Genomic DNA, 16,668 nt, shown 5'->3' on the forward strand with positions numbered 1-16,668 from the left:
GCTTAAGATGTTAGGAGGAGAAACAAAAAAAAAACACATATGTGACAGTGTTCAAACAATAAAGTATTTGATTCACATAAAAATTTAAGTTTTTCATTGCTACTTGGTGGTGAAATTGGAGTGGATTCAAGAATTTACTTTTTGTAGAAAATAGGTAGCATCATTGCAACAAGCCTCTCATGAGGACCAACAATCAATAATTTTATGAATAGTTATAATATGTGACAAATTTTATGGACAAGGAAGAACAACCAATGCGCTACTAGGAAATATCATATCCATCAACAGAACTTGTGTCCCACAATCAACCTTCTGCCTTTAGATAGAATAATAACACCATTATTTTTATTTTCATCTATCTTGGAATGCACATAGTTGTCCTTGATAAATTTCTCTTGCACAATGGCCTTAAATACGTAGCTTATCAGATAATTAAATTGTATGCTTCAGCTCTGACTCTTCCTGTATGCAAAATTCCGTTGTTTCACAATAAAGCTATTCCTGCAGAATAAATAAATTTGATGATAAATTCAAAAGATTAATAAATACTTTAACCATCTTCTTGAAATTTCTGTCATATATGAAGGCTGCAATGAGAAACAACGGCCCCAGTCTTGTTAATTATATTTGCTAATTGACCATTTACTGCTTTTCATTGACTAAAGTTTATTGTGCAACATTAATTTAAATTATTGATGTTAGGTAATCAATAGTGGCTTGTTCCAAGGGGGCACCTTCTTGTTTCTGCTACTGGATTGTCATCAAAGGAGTTGCAATTGTAGCAAAGCAACAACTTTGTTTAACTCAAGTTTTAAATCCCTACCTGATGTTATAAGTAGTAACTTGTAATTGCATCATTTTCTATACATAGCTTCCCTCAAGGAATTAATGCCATTTTCACAATAGAGTTCAACTTCTGAGCTTCTGTCATCAGGATTTGGTAATTGATTGAACTGTAATTGTATAGAATTGTTATTTCCATGTTCTTGCTCAAAGAATTGATATTTTATATACCTTGGCATGTTGGTAACATTCTCTCAATAATGCTGTAAAGTTTAAAGGACAACCAACAAGATCATGACCTGTTATTCTCTTGAATGTACTAAAAAGAACAGTTTTTTATTACAATAGCATAATTGACTAAGAATATCTCTATCTGAAATGAAGTATTTATTGATAGGTGATGAATGATAAATAGATGAAATGCAACTAAATGCACTAAATATAATTTTAAAGGTAATAATAGAGTCCAACAAAATAACCTACAGACCTACAGAGACACATGCAACAGTAAAATCCTCTGGCCAACCTAGAATAATGTGTAGGCAGAGAATCATGCATCAGTTAACTTATTAATGAGGCTAAAAGAATGTAATAGCATCAATTGATTTGTGCTAAATTTTGTTTGATGATGTACCTATACCGTAATTGATAGTTTCTGCAACAGTATCAGCTTAATATTGATTTATGAAGCAGCGTCAGCTTAATAATACAGCTTAACTTTTGGAAATTTAACATCAAGAGCAAAATTGAGCCAAAATTTATGTTTTTTGCCATGTTCAGTGACTTTGCAATGCCACTTATCAATTGTTTGCTTGGAAAATTCATCAAAGGGGATGCATTTGGCATGTGGCCATATAAAAAAAATACATACCGTCCAACAGAGTAAAGGGGACAGTTTTGAGCGTTTTTTGTTAATAACTTTTTACCATGAAACATTTCAGAAACAAGTTTAGGCTCATTTTATAGCTCTTTGCGAGGGCTATCAAATGGCGCCTTCAAAAAAATTCCATATGCTATTTGTAAGGCGCTAGATGCAATATAAAAGATTCCTGAATTAATCTTGATATGGGGTAAAAAGGGACACTTGAAATAAAACTCAATTTCAAACATTTGAAGCATGCAGAGTGTACTCATCTATTATTAACAGTACTCTGAAGTCCTCCTCTTTCATTGTAGATGATGTAGATGTAAAATAAATGATATTATTAATGTGATATTACTGTATCCATGGACATGCCATTGAGCATTGACAACAACCTTGTCCACTGCAAGCTTCATATCAGCAGCCATGTAGCATTTCTTCTGTATCTGTAAGCTTACAGTATGGTTTGTAATTTCGCACAATTTTAATCAAGTCTAATGATTTCACTATAACAAAAAAGATTGTGAAAAACATACCTGAAACAGAAAATAATGTTTTAGTGACAACCATCATATGTTTTGAAGAAATAAATCATAGTTTAGGTCAATTACTTTTCATTCTATGATGCCCGGTGCACACTTCTATATATAGTATTCTATGTAAAATTTTGTGACGACTGAGATGCACTAATTTTTCGATAAGTGAATTTTTTTTGCTGAGCGAGGTAAATGTAATAAAAATTTTTTGTTGTTAATCAATTTTTTTGTTAACTGGAGCCTTTGCTAACTGAGGTTCTACTGTCAATGCATTTTTAAGGGTGTCCCTAATTACCCCGGGGGTGTCCCTTTTTACCCCGTCACGCGGAAATGGCAGCCATTTTTTTAGAATGAGATAGGCAAGTTCTATCAATTACGTTTTCAAGCCGACACCTGGGTGCAACTTCTATGTAAGTAAAATTTTTCAATACGGCAAATATTTTTTTTTTGCTCCAGACCTTAGCAGCATACTTTTCCAAAATCGCACTTTTCACACTTTTTTTCAGCAATTTTTCAGAGATAGTAAATGTTTGATTTCTTGACTAGCTTTATACATAATAGATAGTAAAAATGTTGAAGTTTACGCCACTATTTTTAGTTTTGCAATATTTTGATTAGTTTAGCTGGTACAACATTTCTACGAAATGTGGGAGCGCGTCCCTATTTACCCCGCCCGTCCCTTTTAACCCCGTTTGACAGTAGTCAGATAGCAAATTAAAAAAAAGGTTGCTTTTCAATCAACCTCAATGCATACGGTACATCTTAATCTAAAAAGTCTATTGTGTCTGGTCCAATATCCCCAAAATACTATTTTTATTATCAATTAATAAATGTGAAAAACTTACTGGGTGTAGAGATGGAGATCAGAGTAGCCATGCCCTGTGCCTAAATCTAACTAGTAATTTAAGGATCATATTCTTAATTCTTCGACCTTTATAAGCAGCATCAAATTATCCAATTCGTAAAGAAAAAATTAACTGACGAGATAATATGAATGCATATGAATAAGATACTTTGACCAGTGAAAACATAAAAAATCTCTTTGATTACTTTACAATTGTCAAAGGGGGCAGTAAGATATGGGTGGGGTGAATCAGGACAATTGTCCCACATTTCATAGAAATGTTGTAGCAGCAAGACTAATAAAAATATTACAAAACTAAGAACAGTGGCGTAAAGTTCAAAATTTTTACTACCTTCAACCGGGGCTACTCAGGACGATTTTGAACGTTTTTCATTCATAACTTCTTACTATGAAATATTTCATAAACAAGTTTAGACTCATTTCAAAGCTCATTGCAAGGGCTATCACATGGCTTCTCCAAAAAAATTCCATATGCTATTTGTAAGGTGCCAGAAGCAAAAAAAGTGTCCTGAGTAGCCCGGCAAATGGGACTACTCGGGACACTTGGAATGAAACTTCATTTTAAAACATTTGAAGCATGCACAGTGCACCCATCCATTACTAACAGTACTCTGAAGTCTCCTCTTTCATTGTAGATGATGTAGAGGTAGAATAAATGACATTTTCTATGATTTTTACATGTTTTTCCTTTATTGATACTATATTACCATATACATTAATTACCATATTATTGATGCAATATTACCGTATCCATGAATATGCCATTGAGCATTTACAACAACCTTGTCCACTGCAAGCTTCATATCAGCAGCCTTATAGCATTTTTCCTGTATCTGTAAGCTTACAGGACGGCTTGTAATTTCATACCATTTTAATTGGGTTAAGTGAATATACTATAAAAAAAGATCGTGAAAAACATTCCTGAAACAGAAAGGAATATTTTAGTGACAACCATCATATGTTTTGGAGAAATAAATCATAGTTTAGGTCAATTACTTTTCATTCTATGATGCCTGGTGCACAATTCTATATATGACAAGTTTACGCCACTATATTTAGTTTTGCAATATTCTAATTAGTTTTGCTACTAAAACAGTTTTACGCCGTGTCGGAGGACTGTCCCGAGTTACCCCGCCCATCCTGAGTAGCCCCGGTTGACGGTATCTATGTAGCATAAAGCAAGCTAAGAAATAATAAATTTACTACCTCTAAAATATCCCTGAAATAAGTGTGAAAAGCAAGATTTTGGGAAAGTACTTTTGCTAAGGTCTGTAGCAAAAATAATATTTGCCATACTATTAACAAATTTTAAGTTGCACTTACTTTGAACCAGGGTTGGCAAGGATTAAATCAAAATGATTAAATCATGTGATTAAATCACTTGATTTTTTTTATAAAAAATCATGATTTTTTTGATTTTTTAGATTTTGATTTTTTCATATATTTAAATATATTGAGTGGCAGTCATTAATTTATATTGAGGTATTGTTATTCATGGTTTAGTATAAATGTACTATGAATGACAAATTGGTGTATAAACTTGTTGCCTTTATTGTGTATTAGGTTCCAATAAATTGTGCAATACATTGTATGTAGCTAGCAGCTTAGCTAATTCTTATAAGGCTATAAGTACCGTAGTCTTTAACTTTTTGACTATTTGTTATATATTGATTACAATATACAATTTAAATGGGTTAGCTAGCTTATACAGGTTGGGGCAGAACTGATTGAACAGTTTTGAGGCAAAATTAAAGAGTAATGGAGGTACATAAAGAAGAAAGTTTATTTTCCTCAAGGTTAGCATAACATACCATTTAAAAAACTTATGTTATGAAAACAATATCAGGAAGATGGGGTTTGTTAGCTGCATCACACTGTTGGAGTCGTTCTTGGAAGTTTTCTACAGCACGTTCACACATATGGCGAGGTATGGCCATAACCTCTGCTTCAATAATCCATTTCCTTATCTGTGGTAGGGTGTGAGGGTGACTTCTGAACCCCTTTCTTTTAGATGTCCCTTAAGAAAGAAATTGCAAATGCTCAAATCAGGTGACCTCGCAGGCCACTGTAAATCACCCCTCAGAGTCTGGGAACATGCATTTCAAAACTTTGAGTGACATTCGGGCTGTGTGAGCTGTAGCCCCATCCTGCTGGAACCACACGTCTGCTAATGCTTCACTTTCAACAATGTTTTCCATCATGGGCTGCAAGATATTTTGCAACATTGCAGCATAGTGATCGGAATTCACTGTTATGGTTACTCCCTCGGCCCTCCTGTGAGAACGACTCCAACAGTGTGTTGCAGCTAATGGCCCCCATGTTCCAGATATTGTTTTCAAAACATAAGTATTCTAAATGGTATGTTATGCTAACCTCTAGGAAAATAAAATTTCTTCTTTATGTACCTCCACTACTCTTTTATTTTACCTCAAAACTGCTCAATTGGTTCTGCCCCACCCTGTACAGGGTGTCCCAAAAAAAAACAATACTCAACTTTGAAAGGCTGTAACTCAAAAAGTAATAAAAGTAATAGAGTTAAAAAATTTTGGAAGGTAAGGATTTGTTCCCTATGTTTTTCTCCATCTCTCCATCAAAATTCAGACAGATCGATGTAGCCATAAGCGTTTCATATAACTTTCAGTGACATGCGCTAAAATCGTGCTTGTGCAAAGTTTTAGTAAGATCATTTTGCATAATCATTGCGTTGTCTTGACATGTTTTCTTTTTGCTGTTTTATTTGTATCTTTGGTGAGACAAAAACATGGCAATCTTTGGTGAGAGGCAATCATGACAATCTTTGGTGAGAGACAATTATGACAATCTTTGGTGAGACACAATCATGGCAATCTTTGTGAGACACAATCATGGCAATCTTTGGTAAGAGGCAATCTTTGGTTTTGAAATTCCGTCTCACCAAAGATTGCCATGATTGTCTCTCACCAAAGATTGCCATGTTTTTGTCTCACCAAATATTGTCATGATTGTCTCTCACCAAAGATTGTCATGATTGCTTCTCATCAAAGATTGCCATGATTGTGTCTCACCAAAGATTGTCATGATTGTCTCTCACCAAAGATTGCCATGTTTTTTGTCTCACCACAGATAGCCATGATTGTGTCTCACCAAAGATTGTCATGATTGTCTCTCACCAAAGATTGTCACGATTGCCTCTAATCATAGATTGCCATGTTTTTGTCTCACCAGAGATACAAAAAATAAAACAGCAAAAAGAAAACATGTCAAGACAACGTAATGATTGTGCAAAATGATCTTACTAAAACTTTGCACAAGCACGATTTTAGTGCATGTCACTGAAAGTTCTATCAAAATCTTATGGCATCGATCTGTCTGATTTTTGGTGGAGAGATGGAAAAAACATAGGGAACAAATCTTGACCTTCCAAAATTTTTTAACTCTATTACTTTTCAAGTTACAGCCATTCAAAGTTGAGTATCAATTTTTTGGGACACCCTGTATATTGAGAGGTTGAGATTGTATAGACTCTTTAGGCAATTAGAAAGATTTTCCACCCTAATACAAGTATTCTAATGAAAATATTTGATTTCAATCTTTAAATATATGAATTTAAAAGTAGAAACAAAAAAATTACAATTAAAAGACTATACCTATATAAAATAATTAAATGCAGTGAATGGATATAAAATATTTGAATTGTGCACATGTTCATTTCAAACATTGTTAGATTTTCTCATAACTTAAGTCTCGTTTCAAGTCGTATGAGGTTTGTTTGGTTATCATACAGTTTATGTTTAGTATTGGTTTATTGGTCTGAATTAAATGGGAACAGTGCAGTCAGTCACTCAGTCACTACTAGTCGGTGTGTTTAGACAGTAGTGTGGTAGATTTATAGGACATAAAACTAGTAGATCTATTGATAGTGCTGTGCACTGTGCTATCAGCTACCTATCTGTTATGTGGCTCTTCAATGTTTAGAAGATCTGCATTCCTGAAGTGTTTTTGTATATTGAAGCCAGTTAAATGGTCAATATTTAGCTCATTACCTTGCTCCATACAAACTTTACAAATCTAATGAATGGACTTCCATTATGATCCATATACTGTTGTTGTTAGTAGGCTAATTGCAACATAAAAAATAACACTTCAAAAAGACAAAAAAGCTGAAAAAAATAAAAAAAATCAAGTAAATAAAAAATATCATGAAAAAAATAAAAAAATCACCAACCCTGCTTTAAACTTAGGTGATGCTTACTTTTGGTATCTAGGTTACATTACGTGCCTTTACGTGCTGCGCGGCGGTTTTTTGCCTCTACTGAAAAGTTGCCAAAGCTGAAAACCCCTCTCACGGCAATCCTATCTCCTCCTACCATTTTAAGGCTACATCAATGAGAAATACCATTCGATTTGGAAAGGAAAGATCTACAAATGTTACTTGGTTGTTTTTCCAATTTCGTTATAGTTTGGATTTTATTTTGCAAAAAGTGGGGGAGGGCAGGGGTAAAATCAAAAAATTTCGAAAAATATTGGAAAAAATGCTCCCGCACCCACAAAAATGAGAAATCCAAAAAACTGCCAAGTGATGCTTTTAGATACTATGGTATATATCTAAATGATATGGTATATATATATAATGCATCGAATGATACGTATGTGTCTCAATGTTGTAGCTTGAAAATCCTAGGAAGAGATTTCTAAAGTACCCCCTTTTTGGCCGTTTTCTAAGAATTTCACATTATCTTCAATTTTTTTGAAAAATTCACACAAAAAAGTCTCAGAATTCTGTTTGACATACATGTACCAAATTTCAAATCAATCCGTCTGTAAATAACCGAGATAAAGTTGTCCCTAGATGCTCCCCTTAACTCTAAAGTTTTTGCAAAAGAATATTTTGATTTGTAATTGTTTCAAGTGATAGGAAATGACTTATTCATCATAACATGAACAATATTTACTTTTGTTTAATTTTTAATAATTGAATTTTCATTGTTAGTAACAGCCAAATTTATTTTCTAAGCAGGAACAAATCTTGTGTCACATCAGTAGAATTAGAATCTTTGAATTTCCTCCACTGCTTGGTTGTTCTTGTCTTTCTACAATGTGCTACAGGTTTTGGGGCCTCTTGTGTAGCTATGTGGTTCTTCATTACCATGTAGAAACACAAGAAATTACACCTTGGTTACCAATCAACACAGAACAGGGATACTGATCTAAATGGCACCATCAGTTAGTTGTGATCAGACCTAAAACTACCTACATATACGTGCCAATTCAAGGTTAAGATGGCGCGCTTGAAAGCTTAAAAGATGAGAATATTTTAACCTATAAGGCCTTGCTGAACAATCTAAGCAGAATCCTTAGGAAATTTGAGATGGGTAGGAACATGTATACATATTTTAAATAGGAATATCTTGAACTAAAATTTTCTTTGACAAGTCAGCTGATATTCATGGAGCAAGCTAGTGACACAAGTGATTAATATTGAATACATGCACCATACTTCCTATTTCTGAAATTTCTACCTAAATGATAGTCATACAGTCAATATTCATAGTTTTATTTGATTCAACATTTTGAATTTCCTTGTGGAACTCCTTTGGCTCTTTGAATTGTATAAAAACGTTTTTTTTTATAACTATTAAAAATAATTTTCAATCAGTAGTAGAAGTAGGTAGATATTTTCCACTCAGAAAGCTACTTTCATTATAAAAATTTACATTCCATTAAATTTGATTTAAAAACATTTCCCTACAAATACAAGATAACACTGAAAAATGGTAAAAACAATTTTTACTTACCTCCACATTCTCAACATTTCTTGACTTCACAGCTTTGGTTATGATTGTGCAGTCATGCACATCAAAATTTTCAAAGTTCATTGACATTCTGCCAATCAATTATTATTAATACTTGTGCTAGGTTGGAAATGAAGTTATGAAATTGTCTCTTGTTAAACTCTTATAGGGTCATTCATCTATGGTTAATTACATAAACATAATTCATCTTCTATCTTTCAGCTTCGTTCTTCAGTTCACAAATTCACAAGGAAGATGCAAGGAAGTTAGACAATCAGTTCGAGCAGGATAAGATACAATCACTCCTGTTACGGAGTTATGAACTACCGTCAACTGGGGCTACTTGGGATGATTTCGAACGTTTTTCATTCATAACTTCTTACAATGAAACATTTCATAAACAAGTTTAGGCTCATTTCAAAGCTCTTTGCAAGGGCTATCACATGGCTTCTTCAAAAAAAATCCATATGCTATTCGTAAGGTGCCAGAAGCAAAAAAAGAGTGTCCCAAGTAGCCCCGTCAAACAGGGCTTCTAAGCTACAACTAAGACGTTTTGCATCTAACATAGTTTTTTGTACAGATTAAAAAAGTGAGCTGGGGTAAGAAAGAACCAACTGGTAATTCTTATGTTACAATTCTTATGTTACAAATTTGATATTCAATATTATCCATCTAGAAACACATTATTTGATTAAACAAGCACTAGTTACTGTTTTGTGTTGCGGGAAGTAAACTCTAATATCAGTCACATTGAAGTTTTTGTCATGCAAAAACTTTCTTAAGCATAGTAATAGTGGGTTGGCTTTGTATCACACTTCACTGTAGAGCACTGTTAAATGCTACATGTATATTCCTTTAGTGTCATTGTCTGAAAAATTCATCAAATTGGCAATAAAACCAATGGATAATAACTCAAGTGTCAGACGTCATGCATTTTCTTGCTAGCTGCATTTGTGGTGCACTTCTTTTAACATAGTAGCTCATGCTCTCTCACAGAGTTGTGATCCTAATTATTTTTCATGTTTCACATAGTGATTTTTCCCCCAGCCAATCTTGCATAGTTCTGCAGCTCACTAATGGGAATAGACATCCCTATTTTCTATATCCCTTTGATGCAATTTAAAATAGTGCACTAAATTTCTCTAATTAAAAAAGCTAACAAGTTATAATGAAGTTTGAGCAAAAGATGAAAATTCTGACTAAATACTCCATGTACTACACAATAATACCTATATTAATTTAAAAACTATTTTTGATAAACTGTAGGGTAATGGAGGACCATTTGTGGGGTAAGACAAGATCATTTGTAGGGTAAGATAGGACCACTTGTGTGGTAAAACAGGATCATTTAGTGGTCTTGTCTTACCCCATGTCCAGTTTTTTTACTCCATTTTAGAATAGATGTCAGGCAGTGATGGTAGCAGGTAGGAATGCCTAGTATGTCTAAAAAGTTGCCTATTACTTGAGGTTACCTGCCTACATCAACAAACCTGGCCAAAAATTTTTTGTCATTAGACAGAACTTATTTCCCAAACAGGGTTAACTATTTTGTGACCCTTCTTTACATAGGTTTTCTTTAAAATTAGCTAGAAATTCATTATTTGCAGAAGAGGGTTGCCACAAACACTGAAATGTTAGGCAATGATTGTTCTAACATATTCTTTTGTCAAATTGAATTCAGTGCAAATAGAATGCACGCCATGGGCTGGTCCTTTCTTACGCCATGAAGGGTGCAATCCTGTCTTACCCCATTTGACTATATATGTGTAAAAGTTGGTGGGATTGAGCAGTGTTAATGGCTCGGAAAGTAACAAGTCCTCGAGGGCCTGTCCAGTGGCATCAGGTGCCAGTGTGTGAGATGATAGGAGGGGAGTGTGAGCATTAAAATCTCCAAACACAAGGTAGGGGGAGTTAGCTGTTGAACATAACTGGATAGTTCTTGTGGCGTAACTGCAGAATTTGGGTTGTAAACGTTTAAAATGGAGATTGATGAGGCATTTAAGAGTAGAAGACTAGCAGCTTGCACCTCTAAAACTCCCCCTGTAAAAGGAGCCATGAGAAGAGGCCTAATGCACAGTGTGTTGCGGACCAAGATGCACAATCTCCTGCCCCTACGGTCTCTATTGCACCAGTTGGCAGTGTAGCCAACAAATGAGGGGAGAAATTTTGAAGCTACCCAAGTTTCTGTAAGACACATAATGCAGGGCCTCTGACTGTATAATAGTAATTTGATTTCAGCACGATGTGAGTATAGGCTATTACCGTTCAAGAGAGTGATTGAAAAAGGAGAAGACAGTGGAGCCATGTTTAAAGTTTTTTGCTTGACTTTTACGTGGACGAGATGAGCGGCGAGATGCAACAGGTGGGACACCTGGCAAATATTTACCTTTTTTATTTCTTTGCAATGCCTGGAAGCTTTCTGTCCACCACCTGCCCCCAAGGAGGGTGTTGGTAAGATATCATCACCCTTCAGATTCCCCAGATTAGGCAAGTCTGCCTCAGATGTGTCACTTGTACTGACCAGTTCAAAGTCCTCCACTCCCAATGCTGAGGCAAGGTCAATGTCAGAGTAGACATCCGAGGCACAGGGAGAGGCCGGAAGCACTGAAGGGTCCACTTCAGGCATGCTTGGTATAGGTGCACTCACATTTTTGGAAGGAGGAGCCTATTGGAGCAGTGCAACAGGGACCTCAAAATGTCTTGAGATGGCAGCATCAATGAGTGATCTGTGCTTATTTTGTGACTCATCTTTCAAGTTCATTGAAATTAGGTCGCTCCATACCTTCCCTAATTTGCCCAAGAACTCAGGGGACAGTTCACCTTCTTTATGATCAGCTCTATCCGCCACAACAGGACCACCAACAGCTGGCTGCACTGGAAGAGCCACTCCACAATTCAAAGGAACACAATCAACAGGACTAGCTCTTATCACACACTGGTAGGAGCTCTCAGGGGCACGATGTACCTCGACCGCAGTTTGACTTTTATGCAAGCCCCGCCCAGGTGAGCAGACAATAGCGCTCCACGAGCGAGTTCCACAGTGCTGGGTGGGAGCAGGATGCACAATTGGCTCAGACCAAGCAGGAGAGCCACCACCACCAACATCCTGGACCTTGGACTGTGAGGCAGATGCAACGATGAGGAGGTCCTGGCTGGAGGCTGTCCAGCACGCAACAGCAGACAAGAGCACTCTCTAGAATTTGTTTTGTGAGCTAAGCCACAGTTTGCACATTTTACTATGCTACTCTTGCATTTACTCACATGGTGGGGGCCAGCACAAACTAGGCACCGCTCTGGGCCCCGGCATCCCTGGGCAGAATGTCCTGGTAGTTGACAGCGGAAGCACTGTAGAGGGGGGAATTCAAAAGGCCTGACCTTGTATCAGACTGGGCCAAGTTTCACATGAGTTGGTAGGGCATTGCCAGAGAGAACAAGACGTAGTGAGGTTGAAGGAACACGGGTTTGGTTCTCCTGTCTTAGTAATCTCTCAATACGTACAATCTCAACGGGTCCATCAATTTTTAGGCAGTCTTTTAGCGATTCAATGTCAGTATCTATATCTACTGGGGAGATAACTCCATATAGGTATTTGGCTTGATTAGGCTTGGTGCAGGTGACATTCCAAGTTCCTAGTTTAGTAGTAGAAATCAGTTTGTTGACATTGTCAGAGTCAGCCAGCTTTACAGCAATGAGCCCCTTATGCAGGTGGGGAAGAAAGCATCTTACGTGAAGGATCATCAGCTGGGCGCATGAAGAGGACACAGTCATCTCTACGCTTGTGTATCACAACTGTGGGTTTTTCAGCTCCTGCATTGTTGATTCTCTTGTTGCCTCCAGACTGTAGCTGCAACTGTTGCGCTTGAGTTGAGGGTGAAATTGGATGTTCAGCCCGGACAGCATCAAATACTTTCTTCCATACTGGCCGTACTGTGGTGGTAGTATCGTCAAAAGATGCTTTTCTCTTTCGGTCTTCTGGATTTGAAGGCTAAATGACACCGTTGCTCTCTGTCTGCATTGTTGCACCATCCCAGTCACTGTCTGCTAGGATCACTGCAAGCTGAGAAGCACTGAGTTTGCTCTCTAAGCTTTGGGAGTTCCCTGGGGGGCCAGGAGCTTAGAAGCCAACTTTTTGTTTGGGGAAGAGACATGATTCGGAAGCAGATGGTTTGCTTCGGCTACTACACTTCGTTTAACTACACTTCACTTTACGACACTTCACTTTACTACACCGCACCTCACTTCACAACACCACACTTCACTTCACAACAACACACTATAATACACAACTACCCGTTTTCTGGGCTCTGAGTCACAACCAGCTGTTTAAGGAGAGTTAGGGTACGTACACAGTGAAAGCAGGTTGCCAGAGTGCTGGTTACCTGAGGCTGGCGCCTGAAACAAGCATGAGAGGGTGTTCACAGAGGAAGCAGGAAACCAGCTGCGACCTAATCATAGACTCCAAATTGTTTATGAATAATATGGGTTCAAAAATTAATCTTTAAATAGAATACTTCTAAAAAATCTAGTTTCTCCGATGTTACAGATGTACAATGAATTTCTAATTTTATTGAAAAAAATAAAAAGTAATACTTTTTACAATTTTGTTTAATATTTTAAAAATTTAAATTTTCAAAACTATTTGTTCAGTCAATTGATAATCACCAAATAAACAAAGAAAATGGAGGGTTTAAAGGTACAACGAATTCAAAAATGACCATATGCCAAGCAGGTTGAGCAGATAAGAATGTGCAGTACATTCCAGTAAATAGGTATAAGCAGGTTGTCAGCAGAAGCCTATTCGCACAGGTTTTCACTGTGAACACTTACATTATTATCCTATGTTCATTCTTGTGGCAGGTCGGACTAGGTTGCCTGCATGGGCAAACCTGCTTTCACTGTGTATGTACCCTTACACACCACACGTCTTACTTCAACGAGTGACCAAAAGAAAAACCAGTCGGCAACTGGATATAGTCTTATGTTGTTGTTTATTTGTTTATTAAGGATGTGGGGTTGTCCCCCATGTCCCTCACGGCTCAAGTTGTCACCAAGTCTTTACTTTTTATTTATTTTTATGGGAGTACTAGAAACTGATCCATGAGGTACTAAATAAGGTTTAATTTGTGCCTAATCACTCTGAAAATTTCTGAAAAGAAACACACACACACACACAAAAGACAAAAAAAATGACAACAAAAAATAAAAATATATATATAATAAATTAATAAAAATATATATATATAAAAAATAAAATTAAATTAAATTATTAGTAAAAAAATGAGAAAATAAAAATATATACATATAATATTAATAATAATGAAAAAAAGCAAAGAGAGAGAAAAAAAAAATAAAAATATAAAATGTAAAATAACAAAAAAAATTGGAATGAAATAAAATAAAGTAAACAATATATACATACCTACTAATTAAAAAAAGGGGGGGGATAAATTGAATTAAATGAATAAACTATGAAAATAAAGATTAAAAAGGAAAAGGAAGGAACAAAATAACAATAATAATAATAAAAGAAAAGAAAAAATAAAAAGGAATTAAACTTAAAAAAATACATGTATAATAGTAAACATAGAAAATAAAATACAAAAATATAACCAAATACAATGTAATTATAATAGGATATGCAATATTATAAAAAAAACTATGACACAAAGGATACAGAAAAATATTGCATATCCACACTGAAGAGGGCTGCAGAACATTAGCTATAGTATCCAGTAGAATCATTCATTCACATTGTACCTTAATGTATTTCATGTTTTATTTCATTACCTTTTGAGTGTCATGTGCATCTTATTAATCTTGTATCTTGTTCCCCTTGGTGTAATATTTAAGCAGAGTAAAAGTTAATGAGACGAAATTCTTGCAAGTCCATATGATATGCACTTTTGATTAATCTGCACTCCTGATTGCTGAATTGGAAATTCACTAGTTGCACCTGATTCTTTTCTGACCTTCAAAAGCCTGTTTAAGACGCCTTAATGCATGCTTTGATCTACACATCTGCTTGATAATCCCATCCTGATGCTCCATTTTGGTGAGTAGAGTGCATTTCAGCTCATTAAAATGTCGCCATGCTTATATTTGTCTTTGCTGAGCTCTTAACAAATGTTTTCCAGTCATTCATGCCTGTTTATAAAGAATGATGGATGGTTTTCACTGGTTCTCATGTCAATCTTGTCCCTTTTATTGCATAATTTTCATTTTGCTTACTTGAACCATGTTGTGCCCACCCTTGAATAACTTTATTTTTCTGCAACCCATTCATTCATGACTTCGTGTGTTTGACAAAACAGTTTTAAACATCCTCCTGATGTCAATATTTCTAGAAGGCTAGTTCTTATGAACACATTTATTTGACGTTCAGGAGCGGTTGGTGTGGAGCTACAGTCTTCTTGATGAGAACCTATGATCACTCGACCAACTCCTGGCAATCAAGAAAGAAGATAAGACATTCCACCTATGAACCAAAATTTGATTTAGATACCAACTTGAAGTTGATGAGCCTTGTGCTTTTCCTAGATACTATGAATCCAGACATATGTGACTTAGTCCAATTTTCTAGTTGTTTCTAGGAGTAGATTTACTGATTTGGATGCTAGTGTGACTAGGAGTATAGGAGTATATTTAATGACTTGTGCGACTTAGTAGGACCAGTGGTCTTTCATAATTCACTCATGAGTGCCCCATACATCAGTGAGGGAATCATGTTGTTGTGTCAAGAGTAGTTGAAACGTTAGTCTGACTAACTAATAAACCAGAAGTGCGAAATTAGGATTTAGTCTGACTAGCTATATACCAGAAGTGCGAAATTAGGATTTAGTCTGACTAGCTATATACCAGAAGTGCGAAATTAGGATTTGCATATTTTATTCTTGAACAGCATAACTGTTGCTTTTTTTCTTGCTTTACTTTCATTGATGTTCAACGTTTAGGTATTGTGTGACCTAGTCCGCTTATGCATTCCTGTGCTTGGCATCTATTTGTTTCTATTTGCTTGCCAAATACCATTTGCTTTCAAAGTGTGCTCTAGGCCCTAGATAATCATTAGCTCTCCCAACAGTCCAGAAAATGGTAAGATGGCTACAGCCCTTTGGACATACTTCCTGCCATAAGGTAAGAGTGATGGTGCTGAGTGCAGTGTGGAGTGTGGTGTGCCTGGGTGTGGTATGTGAGTGTGTGTAACTTGGTCCACAAGCCACTCAGCCTTGATCTCCATCCCTCCACTGGTGGTCAAGTTCTGCCTTGCCAACTATCACTCCTTGGCTTGTACCTGAAGCCTGGGATGGTTACTACTTGATTCATGATAACTACTGCATTACTACTACTAGGGATGGTTACTACTTGATTTATGGTTGTTAAAACCATGGTTGGCCTTGGCTAATGTTTGAGTAAGATGTTGTTATCTGGCAGCAGAAGCTGTTAATAACTATTTTTTCATTTGTCACTTTTCTAATATCCTGTAATTACCTGAAACTAAAACGCTGAGGGGCCACAGTGGTCCATTCATTAGAGCACTTTACCCAAACCAAGTGGGCTGAACTGACACCACTGCCAGGGTTTGATTTAGAATAGGTACCATTCATTTATTGTTGTATCTGCCATTTTGCATTTTGTGTTTTATTAGTAGTAAATTGTTTAGTGTTTTCCATGTTTCATGCCTTCCTGAATGTGACTCCTTCTGACCACATTCAGTATTTGTTCCATGACTAAGGACTCAAGAGATACAGTCTTGCATATTTGTGTGGGCTTACCGGGATCCGCTACAACACAAACAGGTTATCTTGCATGTGCATATTTTGATAATATATATATATATATATATATAATATAAAT

At 36.0% G+C, this 16,668-nt stretch overlaps 1 protein-coding gene across 1 annotated transcript in view; it reads right to left on the bottom strand.

The window, feature by feature from the left end:
• LOC108668748 overlaps nt 1-9,056 on the bottom strand; it is a 29,240-nt gene extending 20,184 nt beyond the window's left edge. Inside the window, exon 1 of the mRNA XM_018155997.2 lies at nt 8,821-9,056. Within this exon, the coding sequence (XP_018011486.2) occupies nt 8,821-8,907 (87 nt within the window). The 5' untranslated portion in view covers nt 8,908-9,056. The remainder of the gene's footprint in view (nt 1-8,820) is intronic.
• Nucleotides 9,057-16,668: the final 7,612 nt, after the last annotated feature.

This window comes from Hyalella azteca, unplaced genomic scaffold (genome assembly GCF_000764305.2).
Source record: "Hyalella azteca isolate HAZT.00-mixed unplaced genomic scaffold, Hazt_2.0.2 contig8674, whole genome shotgun sequence".
NCBI classification, from domain to species: domain Eukaryota; kingdom Metazoa; phylum Arthropoda; class Malacostraca; order Amphipoda; family Hyalellidae; genus Hyalella; species Hyalella azteca.